Source organism: Pristiophorus japonicus, chromosome 15 (assembly GCF_044704955.1).
Source record: "Pristiophorus japonicus isolate sPriJap1 chromosome 15, sPriJap1.hap1, whole genome shotgun sequence".
Classification (NCBI taxonomy): Eukaryota; Metazoa; Chordata; class Chondrichthyes; family Pristiophoridae; genus Pristiophorus; species Pristiophorus japonicus.
The window spans coordinates 185,461,218-185,480,398 of record NC_091991.1 but is presented as its reverse complement, the minus strand read 5'-3'; the positions used below and the strand labels follow the sequence as shown (position 1 = coordinate 185,480,398).

Here is a 19,181-nt window from a genome sequence, read left to right as displayed (position 1 = left end):
GAGGTGTGTTGGAGCGGGAGGGAGGTGGGGGAGTAGGGGGGAGGGGGAGGGAGGTGGGGGAGTAGGGAGGAGGGGGGGGGAGGGGGGACGGAGGTGGGGGGGGGGAGGGGGAGGGAGGTGGGGGAGTAGGGAGGAGGGGGGGGAGGGAGGTGGGGGGGAGGGGGACGGAGGTGGGGGGGGGGGAGGGGGAGGGAGGTGGGGGAGTAGGGAGGAGGGGGGGGAGGGAGGTGGGGGGGGGGAGGGAGGTGGGGGGGAGGGGGACGGAGGTGGGGGGGGGAGGGGGAGGGAGGTGGGGGAGTAGGGAGGAGGTGGGGGGGGGGGAGGGGGACGGAGGTGGGGGGGGGGGAGGGGGAGGGAGGTGGGGGAGTAGGGAGGAGGGGGGGGAGGGAGGTGGGGGGGGGAGGGAGGTGGGGGGGGGGAGGGGGAGGGAGGTGGGGGAGTAGGGAGGAGGGGGGGGGAGGGGGGACGGAGGTGGGGGGGGGGAGGGGGAGGGAGGTGGGGGAGTAGGGAGGAGGGGGGGGGAGGGGGAGGGAGGTGGGGGAGTAGGGAGGAGGGGGGGGGAGGGGGAGGGAGGTGGGGGAGTAGGGAGGAGGGGGGGGAGGGAGGTGGGGGGGGGGGGAGGGAGGTGGGGGGGAGGGGGAGGGAGGAGGGGGGGGGAGGGAGGTGGGGGGGGGAGGGGGAGGGAGGTGGGGGAGTAGGGAGGAGGGGGGGGAGGGAGGTGGGGGAGTAGGGAGGAGGGGGGGGAGGGGGAGGGAGGTGGGGGAGTAGGGAGGAGGGGGGGGAGGGAGGTGGGGGGGGGAGGGGGAGGGAGGTGGGGGGGAAAGGGTGAGCTGTGCTGGTCTCACTGTTTGCCTCTAACAGGGTTTCCGGAGCTGGCCGAGATTCTGCTGGAGAAATTCAAATGGGGGAAAGGCTTCCTGCAGCTGAACCAAGCCGTGCTGGAGAAATACGGTGCGTGCCGGACCGAGGCGGAGATTCTTCAGGCTGAGCAGGAGTGGCTGGCTGCAGAGCAAGAGTCAGAGGATCAGGAGGGTAAAACCTCATCTTGTACACATCCTTTCTTGAAAACACGAGCTCCTTGTCGGGTCTGGGGGCTGTGGGTGGTCAATCACTCTCCGTAAGTGTCCCTTAGTGACCGTACATTCAGTATTGGCAGGATCGCTTGAGCTTTGTCCTGTTACAGAAGCTGCTGGCCGGTGATCAGGAGCAGCAACTGTGTTCCCTACCCCGGGGCAGTGCTGGGACCTGGAGCCTGATGAGAGTCTGTGCCTTTGTAAATATAAAGTGATGTGACCCTGTAATTAAAGCAGCTTTTGTTTTTCAGATCCATTTGATACTGACTCGGGGAAAGAATTTTGTAATCTGAATAGACCCAACCTTGGACGGTAAGGTTCCAGCATTCATACACTATTTATTTTTATTTTAAGTCATTAATTTTTTTTTTACCAGTCTCATAACGCTCCAGCTAAAAATGCTCCCCCACCCCTAGTTCCACCAAGCTCCTTGGCCGCTCCCTCGGGGTATGCAACCTTGGTGTCCTGTTGGATCTGGAGCACAGTTTTGACCATGTGTCGCTATATAACAGCTTTAATGTTCAGGGTCCTGACAGAAAACCAGAAATCGGAGAGGTGAGCACAAGCTTGGTCAACATGAGGCCGAGGAAATTGCAGCATGTGGGGCCTCGACAGCTGAAGGCACGGCCACCAGTGGTGGGAACCGAAGACAATGTCTCTGGTCCTCACAATATTTAGCTGGAGGAACTGACGGATATTAAACACGCAATCTGACCACACTGAGGCAGTGGAGGGGTAGAGCTGTCCGTTAACAGACGGAATCTGAGTGAGAGAGTGGGATGAGAAGCCATTGCTACAGATGCTTTGCCTACGATCAAATAGAGGGAAACAAATGAGGGCAGTTGTATTGAGCTGAACAATGGAGGTGCAGTGCCAGAGTAGGAGGCTGGTGTGGTCGACCATATCAAAGGGTGCAGAGGTCAACCACCGAGGGGGTCATTTGTGAGTCTGATTAGCGCTGTTTCTGCCCTGTGGGAGGGAGAACCTCATTGGAGAAGGATTTGTGGGGCAGGGAGACGTGGATTTGGCAGCTCACCCAATTCAACATCCTTAGCCACAGTTACCAATCCTCTTGGCCTTGGCCTACCTGATCTCTACAACCTACAGCCTGACATGCCTACGTCCTCCCACTCTGACCTGCTGTGCCTCTTCCCCTCATAGCTTCTCACTCAGCATTTGTCCTCTGGGCCTCCCCTTTTCCCTGTGACTTCCCTCCCCACCTAGAAAACCCTCCACAAAACCGACTATTTCAATCCTGCATTTGGTCAACTGTTCTAATTCTCCCGCTGCCGCTGGGTCTGTCCTGTGGCACGTTTTAGGATGCGATCCTGGGCGAAGTGAACTGATGGAGATCAGTCCTGCAGTGTCGCTGACCCCCTGCTGGTGGCGCTGTGATGGGACCGCCGATAGCTCGGCAGCGCCACCAGCAGAATTCTAGCGGCACTGCAGCTCTTCACAAAATGAAAAGTTCCAAATTAAGGGCAGGAGTTTCCGCCCGAAAACAGCTTATTCTGGGCCAAATCAAATCAAATGGTCATGGAATTGTAAGCGCAAGTGAGTTGCACCCAAGTATCTTTTAAGCTCATGCAACCGACCCGTCGCCTGAACCAATCCCTACCCACAAAACTGGCCATACCACCGGGTGGGAAACTCGAGTTTCCTCCTGCCCGCTTGTTTGGGGCTTGATCGCATTGTGCCCGTGTTCCCGGGCACACAGGAACTCATGGAGATTTGTTAGAGGTGTTCAAAATAATGAGCGGTCTGGACAGAGTAGATAGAGAGAAAGTGTTACCATTGACGGAAAGGTCAAGAACTAGATTTAAGGCGATTGGCAAAAGAACCAAAGGCGACACGAGGAAAAACGTTTTTAAGCAGCGAGTGGTGAGGATCTGGAACGCGCTGCCTGAGAGGGTGGTGGAGGCAGACTCAATCGCGGCTTTCAAAAGGGAGTTGGATAAGTAGCTGAAGGAAAATAACTTGCAGGGCTCCGGGGAAAAGGACTAGCTGTGAGTCGGCACGGGCTCGATGGGCCGAATGGCTTTTTCCGTACTGTAACCATTCTATGATTCTAACTCCCTTTTGAAAGCGGTGACTGAGTCTGTTTCCACTTCTGCGCCCTCTCTAAGGCCTTCACATCCTTCTTAACGTGCGGTGCCCAGAATTGGACACAATACTCCAGTGGGGGCTGAACCCGTGTTTTATACAGGGTCATCATAATTTCCACACTTTCGTACTCTTATACCTCTTCATGAAGTGCAGGATCCCGTAAGCCTTTTTAACGGCTTTCTCAACCTGCCCTGCCGCCTTCAATGATTTGTGCACACATACCCCCAGGTCTCTGTTCATACAGTCCCGTTAGAATTGTACCCTTTAGTTTATATTGCTCTCTTCATTCTTTTTACCAAAATGTATCACTTCACACTTTTCTGCGTTAAATTTCCATCTGCCCCGTGCCCGCCCATTCCACCAGCCAGTCTGTGTCTTCCCGAAGTCTATCACTATCCTCCTCACTGGTCACTATACTTCCAGGTTTTATGTCATCTGTAAATTTTGAAATTGTGCCCTGTACACCCAAGCCCCAGTCATTAATATATATCAGGAAAAGCAGTGGTCCCAGTACTGACCCCTGGGGAACACCACTGTATACCTTCCTCCAGTCCCAGAAACAACCGTTCACCCCTACACTCTGTTTCCTGTCACTGAGACAATTCCGTATCCATGCGGTCACTGTCCCTTTTATTCCATGGGCTGCAACTTTGCTGCAAGTCTATTTTTTTTTGCAGTTAAACCTGGATTTATTTTCTTTTGGTGACAGTGTTCTCGAACAAAAAAAAACTGGAAGAAATCCAAGGCCCTGGAATTTGAGAGCAACTTGCTGGGCCCAAGAAAAAAAAAACTAGGAAAAAAGACAGATTTCTGCATGTCAAATTATGTTTCTCTTGAGACTTTATGACTAGTTTAGGGAGTTAGATTGTTCGTGTCCTGTGTGAGATCCAATGTGGCACTTTGTCAAACACCTGTACACCATGCCAACCGCATTGCCCTCATCGACCCTCTCTGTTACCTCATCAAAAAACTCAATCCAGTTAGTTAAACACGATTTGCCGTTAACATCTGTGCTGGCTTTCCTTAATTAATCCACACTTGTCCAAGTGACTGTTAATTTGGTCCCTGATTATTGTTTCTTAAGCTTGCTCACGATCGAGGTTAAACTGACCGGCCGGTAGTTGATGGCTTTATCTTTACACCCTTTTTGAGCAAGGGTGTAACATTTGCAATTCTCCAGTCCTCTGGCACAACTTCCGTTTCTAAGGAGGATTGGAAGATTATGGCCAGTACCTCTGCGATTTATTCCTTCATTTCCCTCAGTGTCCGAGGATGCATCCATCTAGTCCTGATGACTTATCTACTTTAAGGAGGACACAAACAACCTTCCGGATATAAAAGGGGTCAGAGGGTCTAGTAAGGAGGAGGAACTGAGGGAAATCCTTATTAGTCGGGAAATTGTGTTGGGGAAATTGATGGGATTGAAGGCCGATAAATCCCCAGGGCCTGATGGACTGCATCCCAGAGTACTTAAGGAGGTGGCCTTGGAAATAGCGGATGCATTGACAGTCATTTTACAACATTCCATTGACTCTGGATCAGTTCCTATGGAGTGGAGGGTAGCCAATGTAACCCCACTTTTTAAAAAAAAAAGAGGGAGAGAGAAAACGGAATTATAGACCGGTCAGTCTGACCTCAGTAGTGGATAAAATGATGGAATCAATTATTAAGGATGTCATAGCAGCGCATTTGGAAAGAGATGACATGATAGGTCCAAGTCAGCATGGATATGTGAAAGGGAAATCATGCTTGACAAACCTTCTGGAATTTTTCAGGGTGTTTCCAGTAGAGTGGACAAGGGGAAACCAGTTGATGTGGTGTATTTGGACTTTCAGAAGGCTTTCGACAAGGTCCCACACAAGAGATTAATGTGCAAAGTTAAAGCACATGGGATTGGGGGTAGTGTGCTGACGTGGATTGAGAACTAGTTGGCAGACAGGAAGCAAAGAATAGGAGTAAATGGGTACTTTTCAGAATGGCAGGCAGTGACTAGTGGGGTACCACAAGGTTCTGTGCTGGGGCCCCAGCTGTTTACATTGTACATTAATGATTTAGACGAGGGGATTAAATGTAGTATCTCCAAATTTGCAGATGACACTAAGTTGGGTGGCAGCGTGAGCTGCGAGGAGGATGCTATGAGGCTGCAGAGTGACTTGGATAGGTTAGGTGAGTGGGCAAATGCATGGCAGATGAAGTATAATGTGGATAAATGTGAGGTTATCCATTTTGGTTATAAAAACAGAGAGACAGACTATTATCTGACAGATTAGGAAAAGGGGAGGTGTAACGAGACCTGGGTGTCATGGTACATCAGTCATTGAAGGTTGGCATGCAGGTACAGCAGGCAGTTAAGAAAGCAAATGGCATGTTGGCCTTCATAGCGAGGGGATTTGAGTACAGGGGCAGGGAGGTGTTGCTTCAGTTGTACAGGGCCTTGGTGAGGCCACACCTGGAGTATTGTGTACAGTTTTGGTCTCCTAACTTGAGGAAAGACATTCTTGCTATTGAGGGAGTGCAGCGAAGGTTCACCAGACTGATTCCCGGGATGGCGGGACTGACATATCAAGAAAGACTGGATCAACTGGGCTTGTATTCACTGGAGTTCAGAAGAATGAGAGGAGATCTCATAGAAACATTTAAAATTCTGACGGGGTTAGACAGGTTAGATGCAGGAAGAATGTTCCCAATGTTGGGGAAGTCCAGAACCAGGGGTCATAGTCTGAGGATAAGGGGTAAGCCATTTAGGACCGAGATGAGGAGAAACTTCTTCACCCAGAGAATGGTGAACCTGTGGAATTCTCTACCACAGAAAGTTGTTGAGTCCAATTCACTAAATATATTCAAAAAGGAGTTAGATGAAGTCCTTACTGCTAGGGGGATCAAGGGGTATGGCGAGAAAGCAGGAATGGGGTACTGAAGTTGTATGTTCAGCCATGAACTCATTGAATGGCGGTGCAGGCTAGAAGGGCTGAATGGCCTACTCCTGCACCTATTTTCTATGTTTCTATGTTAATGCAGCCAGCCGTTCTAGTACCTCGTCTTTATCAATTCTTATTCCATCCAGTGTCTCCTCTACCTTCTCCTTTACTATGTCTATGGCAGAATCTTCTTCCTTGGTGAAGACAGATGAAAAGTGCCTCCGGGTGTAGGTCTCCTTTTTGGTCCCTAATTGGCTCCACCCCTCCTTACTACCCATTGGATACAGAGTAACTGAACTCTCTGGGAAGGACAGTGTCTCACCCCACTGCGTTTCCATCATGTTCTGTTTTCATTTCAGATTTTCCTGCTTTCATAGTTTTTATCTTTTACTTAATGTTGTTTGTCAAGGGCTGTGGAGATTGAAGACGATGCTGATGCTGACGAGGAAGATAGTGAACCAAATGAAACTGAGGTTGATGGTGAACGAGGTGAGGGGGAACCTGCTGGGAAGGCCATCAGCAGTGCGAAGGATTGACGTTGAGTGAAACGGGAAAGCCCTGTGCAGGATGGGCAGGAGTCTTCCCTCCCTGGTCATCGACTTTTTTTAATAGATTGTCAAAGATTGTACAAAATAAAATTATTTAGAACATAACTGAGATCTTTATAGAACACACTGCTTAAATCGGTAAAACAGAAGACTTTGCATTTCTATAGCTCGTTTCATGACCTAATGTCCCAAGCACACAACTGCCAGCGGAAATCTTTACGTGTAGTCACTGTTATGATGTTGGAAACGCGGCAGCCAATTTACGCACAGCAAGCTCCCACAATCCACAGAGATGATGACCAGATCATGTTCTTTTTGTGAATAGCCCGTTCATGTGTTCTAATATCCCACTCGGTCTGCTCCCACTCCCCATGCTCTTTAATAGCACCCTCTGTCTAATCCCATAATCCTCACTCCCCCTACCCTTTCATAGTCCTAATTTTCAAACAACTATTTTATGCCCTTTTTAAATAATTTATTTATGCTGCTTCCATAACTTTGTGAAAGAGAACCTCACATTGTTAGCTGCCCTTTGATTCCACTGGGCACAAAACATTAATCAATTATGTCTTACCTTGTCATAACTCTTCATAGTTTTGAAGACCTCGATCAGACCATACTATCCTTCTCTTCTTCATTGGGGGTAAAAAGCTGCAACGTATTGGAGACTCTTCATAACTAGAGCCTCTCATCCCAGTCAATCTACACTCCGCCGTAACCATTGATTTCAAGTTCCTGAAGTGGGATGAACAAAACTCTTGCTGTATTATGGTCTGTATGGGTAGAGCTGCAGAACACCAAAGGGCAGAAAACGCTAGTGGGAGTTGTGTACAGACCTCCAAACAGTCATAGTGAGGATGGGGATAGCATCAAACAAGAAATTAGGAATGCGTGCAATAAAGGTGCAGCAGTTATCGTGGGTGACTTTAATCTACATATAGATTGGGCTAACCAAACTGGTCGCAATACAGTGGAAGAGGATTTCTTGGAGTGTATAAGGGATGGTTTACTAGACCAATATGTCGAGGAACCAACTAGAGGGCTGGCCATCCTAGACTGGGTGATGTGTAATGAGAGAGGATTAATTAGCAATCTTGTTGTGCGAGGTCCCTTGGGGAAGAGTGACCATAATATGGTAGAATTCTTCATTAAGATGGAGAGTGACACAGTTAATTCAGAGACTAGGGTCCTGAACTTAAAGAAAGGTAACTTCGATGGTATGAGGCGTCAATTGGCTAGAATAGACTGGCGAATGATACTTAAAGGGTTGACGGTGGATAGGCAATGGCAAACCTTTAAAGATCACATGGATGAACTTCAACAATTGTACATCCCTGTCTGGCGTAAAAATAAAATGGGGAAGGTGGCTCAACTGTGGCTAACAAGGGAAATTAGGGATAGTGTTAAATCCAAGGAAGAGGCATATAAATTGGCCAGAAAAAGCAGCAAACCTGAGGACTGGGAGAAATTTAGAATTCAGCAGAGGAGAACAAAGGGTTTAATTAGGAGGGGAAAATAGAGTATGAGAGGAAGCTTGCTGGGAACATAACTGACTGCAAAAGCTTCTATAGGTATGTGAAGAGAAAACGATTAGTGAAGACAAATGTAGGTCTCTTGCAGTCAGAATCAAGTGCATTATAATGGGGAACAAAGAAATGGCAGACCAACTGAACAAATACTTTGGTTCTGTCTTCACTAAGGAAGACAAATAACCTTCCGGAAATACTAGGGGACTGAGGGTCTAGCGAGAAGGAGGAACTGAAGGAAATCCTTATTAGTCAGGAAATTGCGTTAGTGAAATTGATGGGATTGAAGGCCGATAAATCCCCAGGGCCTAATAGTCTGCATCCCAGAGTACTTCAGGAAGTGGCCCTAGAAATAGTGGATGCAGCATAATGTAGATAAATGTGAGGTTATCCACTTTGGTGGCAAAAACAGGAAGGCGGAATATTATCTGAATGGTGACAGATTAGGAAAAGGGGAGGTGCAACGAGACCTGGGTGTCATGGTACATCAGTCATTGAAAGTTGGCATGCAGGTACAGCAGGCTGTTAAGAAGCCAAATGGCATGTTGGCCTTCATAGCGAGGATTTGAGTATAGGAGCAGGGAGGTCTTACTGCAGTTGTACAGAGCCTTGGTGAGGCCACACCTGGAATATTGTGTTCAGTTTTGGTCTCCTCATCTGAGGAAGGACATTCTTGCTGTTGAGGGAGTGCAGCGAAGGTTCACCAGACTGATTCCCAGGATGGCAGGACTGACACATGAAGAAAGACTGGATCGACTAGGCTTATATTCACTGGAATTTAGAAGGATGAGAGGGGATCTCATAGAAACATATAAAATTCTGACAGGACTGCTTAGGTTAGATGCAGGAAGAATGTTCCCGATGTTGGGGAAGTCCAGAATCAGGGGTCACAGTCTAAGGATAAGGGGTAAGCCATTTAGGACTGAGATGAGGAGAAACTTCTTCACCCAGAGAGTGGTGAACCTGTGGAATTCTCTACCACAGAAAGTTGTTGAGGCCAGTTTGTTAGATATATTCAAAAGGGAGTTAGATGTGGCCCTTAAGGCTAAAGAGATCAAGGGTTATGGAGAGAAAGCAGGAATGGGGTACTGAGGTGAATGATCAGCCATGATCTTATTGAATGGTGGTGCAGGCTCGAAGGGCCGAATGGCCTCCTGCACCTACTTTCTATGTTTCTCTATTGCTAGCTTTAATGGCCTGTATCTGGCACCGTGGACCCAACACTCCTTGACTCCAGTTACAATCTCACTATTTAACCTGGATTTCCTTCTTAATTCACATTTTCCAAATTGAACTGCGTCTGCTCATCCTGTCAGCCACTGTGTTGACTTGCAATCCTGCACAACCCTCGTCACAATTTGATGTGTGATGCAACCTTCAGCGTTGTCCCCTCCGTTCCTTAGTCCAGATCAATTACATTTACACAAATAAATCAAAGTGGCCCTCAGAGATCCTTGTGGAATGTCGCTGGAAAGCATTAGTCGTGGCAGAATATATACAGCAGCGCTTCATGTGCACTGGATTACTTGAAAGTGCAGTCACTTCTGTTGGCAAATGAGGCAGCCATTTAACAGACAGCAAGACCCCACAACCAATGGGTTAATCTGGTGTTGGTTAAATGATGAATGTTGGCCAGGACACTGGGAAAGGTTGCTGGTCTGCAAATATGGCCAAGGGACTTTCAAGAACCTGCAATGAACAGATGGGAGCTTGGTTTAAAGTCTTATCAGGAAAACAAAACAGGAGGATGTCTTAATTTGAATTATTCTTTTAAACATTTTCAAAATGACAGTTACAAAAATCTGACACGGTCTCGGACAAAAATATCACAACTATCGAACGTTTCTGTGCAGTACTTTCAACAGCAAAGACAGGTCATTAAAAACACACACAAAAAACAGGATTGTCTTTCTATTATTGTAACAAATACAATGCGTTTGAAAAGGTTGTAGGAGAGGAGATACCACGAGATCCGTATCACCATGGGTCCATATCACCATGGGGAGGTTGGCACTGGGTCCATATCACCATGGGGAGTGTGGCACTGGGTCCATATCACCATGGGGAGTGTGGCACTGGGTCCATATTACCATGGGGAGCGTGGCACTGGGTCCATATCACCATGGGGAGTGTGGCACTGGGTCAATATCACCATGGGGAGCATGGCACTGGGTCCATATCACCATGGGGAATGTGGCACTGGGTCCATATCACCATGGGGAGTGTGGCACTGGGTCCATATCACCATGGGGAGTGTGGCACTGGGTCCATATCACCATGGGGAGTGTGGCACTGGGTCCATATCACCATGGGGAGGATCCACATTAACTCCAAACTTACAAGAGACTGAGAAGCTACACCACAACTTCAGTATTTCCATAATGGTGACAGTGATGAGTCATGACATTGGATCAATATCAAGGAAAGACTTAGATTTCTACGGCGCTTTTCACAACATCCGGACGTCCCAAAGCAATTACAGTCAATGAAGATCTTTTTGAAGTGTAGTCACTGTTGTAATGTGGGAAATGCAGCAGCCGATTTTCACACAGCAAGCTCCCACAAACAGCAATGTGATAATGACCAGATAATCTGTATTAGTGATGTTGATTGAGATAAATATTGGCCCCAGGACACCGGGGAGAACTCCCCTGCTCTTCGAAATAGTGTCATGGGATCTTTTACGTCCATCTGAGAGGCATTCAAAAGACAGCACCGCCAACAGCATGGCGCTCCTTCAGTACTGCCCCTCCGACAGAGCGGCGCTCCCTCGGTACTACCCCTCCGACAGTGCGGCGCTCCCTCGGTACTGCCCCTCCGACAGTGCGGCGCTCCCTTGGTACTGCCCCTCCAACAGTGCGGCGCATCCTCAGTACTGCCCCTCCGACAGTGCGGCGCTCCCTCGGTACTGCCCCTCCGACAGTGCGGCCCTCCCTCAGTACTGCCCCTCCGACGGTGCGCTGCTCCCTCAGTACTGCCCCTCCGACAGTGCGGCGCTCCCTCGGTACTGCCCCTCCGACAGTACGGCCCTCCCTCAGTACTGCCCCTCCGATGGTGCGCTGCTCCCTCAGTACTGCACTGCGACTGTCAGCCTAGATTTTGGTGCTCAAGTCTCTATAGAGTGTTACCAACTGAGCCATGGCTGACACTTCGGCACTGGATCAATATCGCCCCCACGGCACTGGATCAATATCGCCCCCACGACAGTGGATCAATATCGCCCCCACGACAATGGATCAATATCACCCATATGACACTTGATCAATATCGCCCCATAACACTGGATCAATATCGCCCCCACGGCACTGGATCAATATCGCCCCCACGGCACTGGATCAATATCGCCCCATGACACTGGATCAATATCGCCCCCACGGCACTGGATCAATATCGCCCCCACGGCACTGGATCAATATCGCCCCATGACACTGGATCAATATCGCCCCATAACACTGGATCAATATCGCCCCCACGGCACTGGATCAATATCGCCCCCACGGCACTGGATCAATATCGCCCCATGACACTGGATCAATATCGCCCCATGACACTGGATCAATATCACCCCAATGTTGAGGAGCTCCAGTACAGCTTCAATATCACCACGACAAAGCAGGACTCCAACACTAGACATGGTTCTGCAGGTCCAAATGTTTGACTTATATACATATATATTCACTCATATTTCAAATCTGCTTGAATTTATTCTGGAGACACCTCCAGTTCCTTCATCTTCTTGACAAAATCCTGAGCTTCTCGGTCAGCTGTCCGTCCTTCCAGCATCTTCATGATTGGTTTCATCACTGCAAAAATAAACATCTTTAACTGGCAGCACTGTGTTTCCTCGGGGTGTTTGTGTATCGTATGGTACTGCCCCACGGTACTGCCCCACGTACTGCCCCACGTACTGCCCCACGGTACTGCCCCACGTACTGCCCCACAGTACTGCCCCACGTACTGCCCCACGTACTGCCTCACGGTACTGCCCCACGTACTGCCTCACGGTACTGCCCCACGTACTGCCCCACGTACTGCCCCACGGTACTGCCCCACGGTACTGCCCCACGTAACTGCCTCACGTAACTGCCCCACGTACTGCCTCACGTAACTGCCTCACGTTACTGCCCCACGGTACTGCCCCACGTACTGCCCCACGGTACTGCCCCACGGTACTGCCCCACGTACTGCCCCACGGTACTGCCCCACGTACTGCCCCACGGTACTGCCTCACGGTACTGCCCCACGGTACTGCCTCACGGTACTGCCTCACGGTACTGCCTCACGTACTGCCCCACGGTACTGCCCCACGGTACTGCCCCACGTACTGCCCCACGGTGCTGCCCCACGGTGCTGCCCCACGTACTGCCCCATGGTACTAAGAAGGGCCAAAAGATGACTCCGCAGTCAGTGCGTTTTTAATAGTTCTTTGGATGTGGGTATTGCCGGCAAGGCCAGCATTTATTGCCCATGGTGAGCTGCCATTTCAGAGGGTGGTTAAGAGTCACCCACATCGCTGTGGGTCTGGAGTCACATATCGGCCAGACCGGGTAAGGGCGGCAGATTTCCTTCCCTAAAGGACATTCGTGAACCCGATGGGTTTTTACAACAAGTTTCATGGTCACATTATTGATACTAGCTTTTTTTTTAAAATTCCAGATTTGTTTAATTAACGGAATTTAAATTTCCCAGTTGCTGTGGTGGGATTTGAACTCTTGTCTCTGGGTTATTAGCCCAGCCCAGTAACATTACCAGTCTGGTACCGTTCTTTAGGGCCAAAATCCGTAGCCAACCCTGGTCTCGGCCCATCTGGTGAAGAAAAAGCAGCCAGGATTCCTAGTCCTGGAAGTGAGGATAGGGTCAGGGTCAGGGGTCAGGGGTCAGGGTCAGCTGTAACCCCGCCAGTTGCTCAGTGTCCAGGATTGGAGTGGCAGTCTGAATCACAGCCCGCCCAGAACTGCTACCCGAGGGGGAAATCTAGAGACTCGGCCCAGATACAGATTCATTCCACATTTCACTGACACAATCATTCATTACAGACTAATCGATCTCCCATGGAATGGCACGGGGAGTTAGTGGGAAGGGATAATGGGACCATTGCACAGACATTCTGTCCTCATTTTAAGGTCATAAGCCGGGAATTTCCTTGGCGCTTCTCTTGCTTCACCGCCGTAAGTTCAACATAAATAGGGTTTCTGCCAAAGTTACAACGGTGCAGTGGGAGACGCTACGAAGAAATGACCCCTTATACATTCTTACACCCTCCTTATTAACAATCCCTGTGTCAACGTTTATAACAAAACTGCCGGCGTAAACTTTCAGCACTGTAATTATACCGATGGAAGGGTAATTAAAGTGTGACATGTTTACACCGGTAGCAACCATTGTAAATGTGGACATGGATTTTTATAAAAAACGTTCACAGGAATTTCATCCAGTTGCAATTTTTCAATATATTACAGATAGAAATTGAACTTTGGCATTTTACCATTGGGGTCAGGGTGCATCAGTTTCAGGAATACTGGCGGAACATTTTTTAGTCCTCCGGTGATGGCGGGTTTGTGGAGCCCATGAATCTCCTGCAGTGGCATCACAGCCTCGCCTGCAAAGTCATTGGTGGAGAGCCAGTCGTGGTCCATGACTGTGAAGTGAATGCAGGCAGTGCTGGTACTGCACGGCTCCCCCGACACCATGCTGAAAGAGAAAAAACAGGTCGCAACACAGCAAATACATGTTCGAGGGGGAGAACGTGTCCCACGGACACTGGGACAGGTATGAGAGATCAGTGAACTGACAGCAAGTCCTGGCAAATTGTGGAAGTCTATTGGGACTTTCAGTAATGCAGAATGCGTCATCAATATAGTATATATATATATATATAAAAAAAACAGGAAAGAGTTATAGACCGGAATCTAACTTGGCCCTGTTGTCGCAGCAGAAAAAGCTTTACTCTGTATCTAACCCCCTGTACCTGCCCTGGGAGTGTTTGATGGGACAGTGTAGAGGGAGCTTTACTCTGTATCTAACCCCCTGTACCTGCCCTGGGAGTGTTTGATGGGACAGTGTAGAGGGAGCTTTACTCTGTATCTAACCCCCTGTACCTGCCCCGGGAGTGTTTGATGGGACAGTGTAGAGGGAGCTTTACTCTGTATCTAACCCCGTGCTGTACCTGCCCTGGGAGTGTTTGATGGGACAGTGTAGAGGGAGCTTTACTCTGTATCTAACCCCCTGTACCTGCCCTGGGAGTGTTTGATGGGACAGTGTAGAGGGCGCTTTACTCTGTATCTAACCCCCTGTACCTGCCCTGGGAGTGTTTGATGGGACAGTGTAGAGGGAGCTTTACTCTGTATCTAACCCCCTGTACCTGCCCTGGGAGTGATTGATGGGACAGTGTAGAGGGAGCTTTACTCTGTATCTAACCCCCTGTACCTGCCCTGGGAGTGTTTGATGGGTCAAAAAGTTGAGAATTTTAGAGAACCAAATAAAAATACTGACAAGGTAAACTGTTCGTCAAAGATTGGGTGCAGCGTTTTATTCTTGATTTGTGTTCTCTGGCTCTTTGCTCCTGGGAAGATGTGCTGAGGAGAGAGCTCAATGATGACGAAAGGATCACTGAGACCTGTGAACACAGAGACGAGAAGGAGAGTAAAAGTTGGGTTCCTGACATCATCCTGACATCTCGGCCCAGCAAAGAACAGACAGAGATATCCAGAGTATTTGCAGCAGTTAAAGCACAGGTAGCTATCCAGCATATATCTGAGCCATCCCCTGTATGATCATATATGGCCCGAGCTCAGTCACACAACTTGACTTTAGAGCGAACGTGTAAATGGGGCCCGCACTCGCACTCCCCCGGCGGGTGACACTGGGTGCTCATCTCTCCACTAGTCTGATTAAAATGTTTAAATCGAGCTCTGGTGCACAGTGGCTGAACCTGTGGTCCTTAAGGGGACCACAGCAGGGCGCCCCGAAAGTGGCAAAGGAAGGTGCCATTGACTTGTGTCCGGCTGGGAGGAACGCGAGTGTGTCGCCTGGGGTCCACTCGCTGCTGAACACACCACCCCCTTTCAAAGCTATTTCCAGCTTGGCCTCGCGAATGAGCCACTGGACACCCCCCTCCCACCCACTCCGTGCTATTCTTCAGCCCTCGCTGAGCACGGGCAGCCCGCCGATCAAATTAAAATGAGGGCAGTTCAGGCCTCCCCTCCTCCCCTCCTCCCCCCGGCGGGTGACACTGGGTGTTCATCCCTCCACAAGTCTGCTTCACAAATTTGCTCATATTACTGATCATCTCAGATAGAAATAACGTTTATCAGCAGCAGTATTTCTGTGGAGCCTTTCAGGACCTCAGGATGTCCCAAAGCACTTTACAGCCAATCAAGTACTTTAAAAAAAAAGTGTGCAGTCTCTTTGTAATGTATGAAAAGCAGCAGCCAATTTGCACACATCAAAGTCCAAAAAAAAGATAAATGAGCAAAATAATTTGTCCACTCTCTCCCCATAGCCCTGTATCAATCCTCAAACTAATCCCACTGCCCCGCTCTCTCCCCACAGTCCTGTATCAATCCCCAAACTAATCCCACTGCCCCGCTCTCTCCCCATAGTCCTGTATCAATCCTCAAACTAATCCCACTGCCTCGCTCTCTCCCCACAGTCCTGTATCAATCCCCAAACTAATCCCACTGCCCCGCTCTCTCCCCATAGTCCTGTATCAATCCCCAAACTAATCCCACTGCCCCACTCTCTCCCCATAGCCCTGTATCAAACCCCAAACTAATCCCACTGCCCCACTCTCTCCCCAGAGTCCTGTATCAATCCCCAAACTAATCCCACTGCCCCGCTCTCTCCCCACAATCCTGTATCAATCCCCAAACTAATCCCACTGCCCCACTCTCTCCCCAGAGTCCTGTATCAATCCCCAAACTAATCCCACTGCCCTGCTCTCTCCCCATAGCCCTGTATCAATCCCCAAACTAATCCCACTGCCCCGCGCTCTCCCCATAGCCCTGTATCAATCCCAAACTAATCCCATAGCCCTGTATCAATCCCCAAACTAATCCCACTGCCCCGCGCTCTCCCCATAGCCCTGTATCAATCCCAAACTAATCCCACTGCCCCGCTCTCTCCCCATAGCCCTGTATCAATCCCAAACTAATCCCATAGCCCTGTATCAATCCCAAACTAATCCCACTGCCCCGCGCTCTCCCCATAGCCCTGTATCAATCCCAAACTAATCCCACTGCCCCGCTCTCTCCCCATAGCCCTGTATCAATCCCAAACTAATCCCATAGTCCTGTATCAATCCCCAAACTAATCCCACTGCCCCGCTCTCTCCCCTACTACCGGCTCCAACCCCCTGTATTGTCAGCTCTAAACCCCTGTAGAAACAGAGGTTTACAGCGCAGGAGGCCATTTCGGCCCATCATGTCCACGCCAGCTGACAAAGAGCCGCACAGCCCTCGGTGAGCAGCCCTAAAGGTACTGTCAGCACTAACCACCTGTACTATCGGTTCTAACTGCCTGTACTATCAGATCTAACCGGCTCTTGCAGAGTCCAAAATTGCAACTTATTTTGAAAGACGAAAATGCAAGGTGTAATTGAGGTCCTGTTTGGGGTGGTCACATAACGTTAGAGTCATGCCACCATTTTCAGTTTGTCACGTAAAGTTACATTGACAGTGTCCCCTACTGCTGTGAAATGATGAGTTCTCTCAAGGTTTTGAACATATAATAAATAGATATACAGAGGCCCCAATCCTGTTACAGATATGATTGTCATTTTCAGATAAACCCAGGGAGGAATCACAAGGGCAGTGACCTCCGACACCATTTCTCTGGGCTCCTCCCCAGGGTTTCTGTCTCTTTATATTCCTCTTCCCCTTTTTGTGATTGTATTCATGTACCCACCCACCTCTTATTTTTCACTTTTGAGGAAGGGTTACCCACTCCACACATTGACTTGTCTGTACTCTCCACAGCGGCTGACTGTGTGTATTTTGCATTTTACTGGTATGGAAATGGCGGGCGATACGCGAGGAGCAGGCGCTAACTACTACTGCGCTCTCACCGTTTGTATCCAAGGCGATCAAGTTCGAAGCGTGCAAGACTTCAACGTACAGTTTGTACTCAGCAGCTTCGTAGTAACATCTGACACAAAGCATCCCATACGGGGTGGGCTCAGTGGATTTCTGGGAAGGAATTGCGAAGTTAACTTAAATAAAGTGGATTAATTATTTCCCTCAATTCCCTCCTCTCCTTCCGGGTTCGGGGTGGTGCAGAGCGTCTGTTAACTGGCCTGAACCAGGCCCACAGGAGGAGGAATCACCACATTCCACCGTCAGGCTCCGACGCGTAATGAATGAAAGGCACAAAACAGCCCCAATGCCCATCTAAACCTGCTGAGAGGGGCAGAGGATGGCTTAAGAGAAGTGGCTGCAGAGATAGTGGATGCATTGGTTGTAATTTACCAAAATTTCCTGCGATTAGAAAACCGCAAATGTAACGTCCATATTTAAAAAAGGAGGCAGACAGAAAGCAGGAAACTATAGACCTGTTAGCCTAACATCTGTCGTTGGGGAAAATGCTGGAGTCCATTATTAAGGAAGCAGTAGCAGGACATTTGGAAAAACATAATTCAATCAGGCAGAGTCAGCATGGTTTTATGAAAGGGAAATCATGTTTGACAAATTTGCTGGAGTTATTTGAGGATGTAATGAGCCGGGTGGATAAGGGGGAACCAGTGAATGTGGTGTATTTGGATTTCCAGAAGGCATTCGATAAGGTTCCACATAAAAGGTTACTGCACAAGATAAAAGTTCACGGGGTTGGGGGTAATATATTTGCATGGATAGAGGATTGGCTAACTAACAGAAAACAGAGTCGGGATAAATGGGTCATTTTCCGGTTGGCAAACAGTAACTAGTGGGGTGCCACAGGGATTGGTGCTGGGGCCTCAACTATTTAAAATATATTAATGACTTAGATGAAGGGTCGGAGTGTAATGATGCCAAGTTTGCTGATAGAAACACAGAAAGTAGGTGCAGGAGTAGGCCATTCGGCCCTTCGAGCCTGCACCACCATTCAATATGATCATGGCTGATCATGCAACTTCAGTACCCCATTCCTGCTTTCTCTCCATACCCTTTGATCCCTTTAGCAGTAAGGGCCACATCTAACTCCCTTTTGAATATATCTAATGAACTGGCCTCAACAACTTTCTGTGGTAGAGAATTCCACAGGTTCACCACTCTCTGGGTGAAGAAGTTTCTCCTCATCTCGGTCCTAAATGGCCCACCCCTTATCCTTAGACTGTGACCCCTGGTTCTGGACTTCCCCAACATCGGGAACATTCTTCCTGCATCTAACCTGTCCAATCCCATCAGAATTTTATATGTTTCTATGAGATCCCCTCTCATTCTTCTAAATTCCAGTGAATATAAGCCTAGTCGATCCAGTCTTTCTCATATGTCAGTCCTGCCATCCCGGGAATCAGTCTGGTGAACCTTCGCTGCACTCCCTCAATAGCAAGAAAGTCCTTCCTCAGATTAGGAGATCAAAACTGTACACAAGATTCAAGTGTGGCCTCACCAAGGCTCTGTACAACTGCAGTAAGACCTCCCTGCTCCTATACTCAAATCCTCTCACCATGAAGGCCAACATACCATTTGCCTTCTTCACCGCCTGCTGTACCTGCATGCCAACTTTCAATGACTGATGTACCATGACACCCAGGTCTCGTTGCACTTCCCCTTTTCCTAATCTGTCACCATTCAGATAATATTCTGCCTCTCTGTTTTTGCCACCAAAGTGGATAACCTCACATTTATCCACATTATACTGCATCTGCCATGCATTTGCCCATTCACCTAACCTGTCCAAGTCACCCTGCAGCCTCTTAGCATCCTCATCATAGCTCACACTGCCACCCAGCTTAGTGTCATCTGCAAACTTGGAGATATTACACTCAATTCCTTCATCTAAATCATTAATGTATATTGTAAATAGCTGAGGTCC

General features: G+C 49.0%; 1 protein-coding gene and 1 long non-coding RNA gene across 9 annotated transcripts in view; one reads left to right on the top strand and one right to left on the bottom strand.

Moving 5' to 3' along the window:
• Positions 1–835: 835 nt before the first annotated feature.
• On the top strand, positions 836–6,750 carry LOC139281321 (uncharacterized). Its single transcript, XR_011596863.1, has 3 exons — positions 836–1,032; positions 1,325–1,385; positions 6,507–6,750. It is a non-coding gene; the product is annotated as an uncharacterized lncRNA (long non-coding RNA).
• Positions 6,751–9,923: 3,173 nt separating this feature from the next.
• Positions 9,924–19,181, bottom strand: part of baiap3 (BAI1 associated protein 3) — a 412,688-nt gene continuing 403,430 nt past the window's right edge. For all 8 annotated transcript variants that reach the window (XM_070901469.1, XM_070901471.1, XM_070901475.1 and 5 more), the window contains 4 exons: positions 17,236–17,356; positions 14,664–14,787; positions 13,657–13,862; positions 9,924–11,974 (listed from right to left, as the gene is read on the bottom strand). In XM_070901469.1, the coding sequence (XP_070757570.1) occupies positions 11,874–11,974; positions 13,657–13,862; positions 14,664–14,787; positions 17,236–17,356 (552 nt within the window). In that variant the 3' untranslated portion in view covers positions 9,924–11,873. The remainder of the gene's footprint in view (positions 11,975–13,656; positions 13,863–14,663; positions 14,788–17,235; positions 17,357–19,181) is intronic.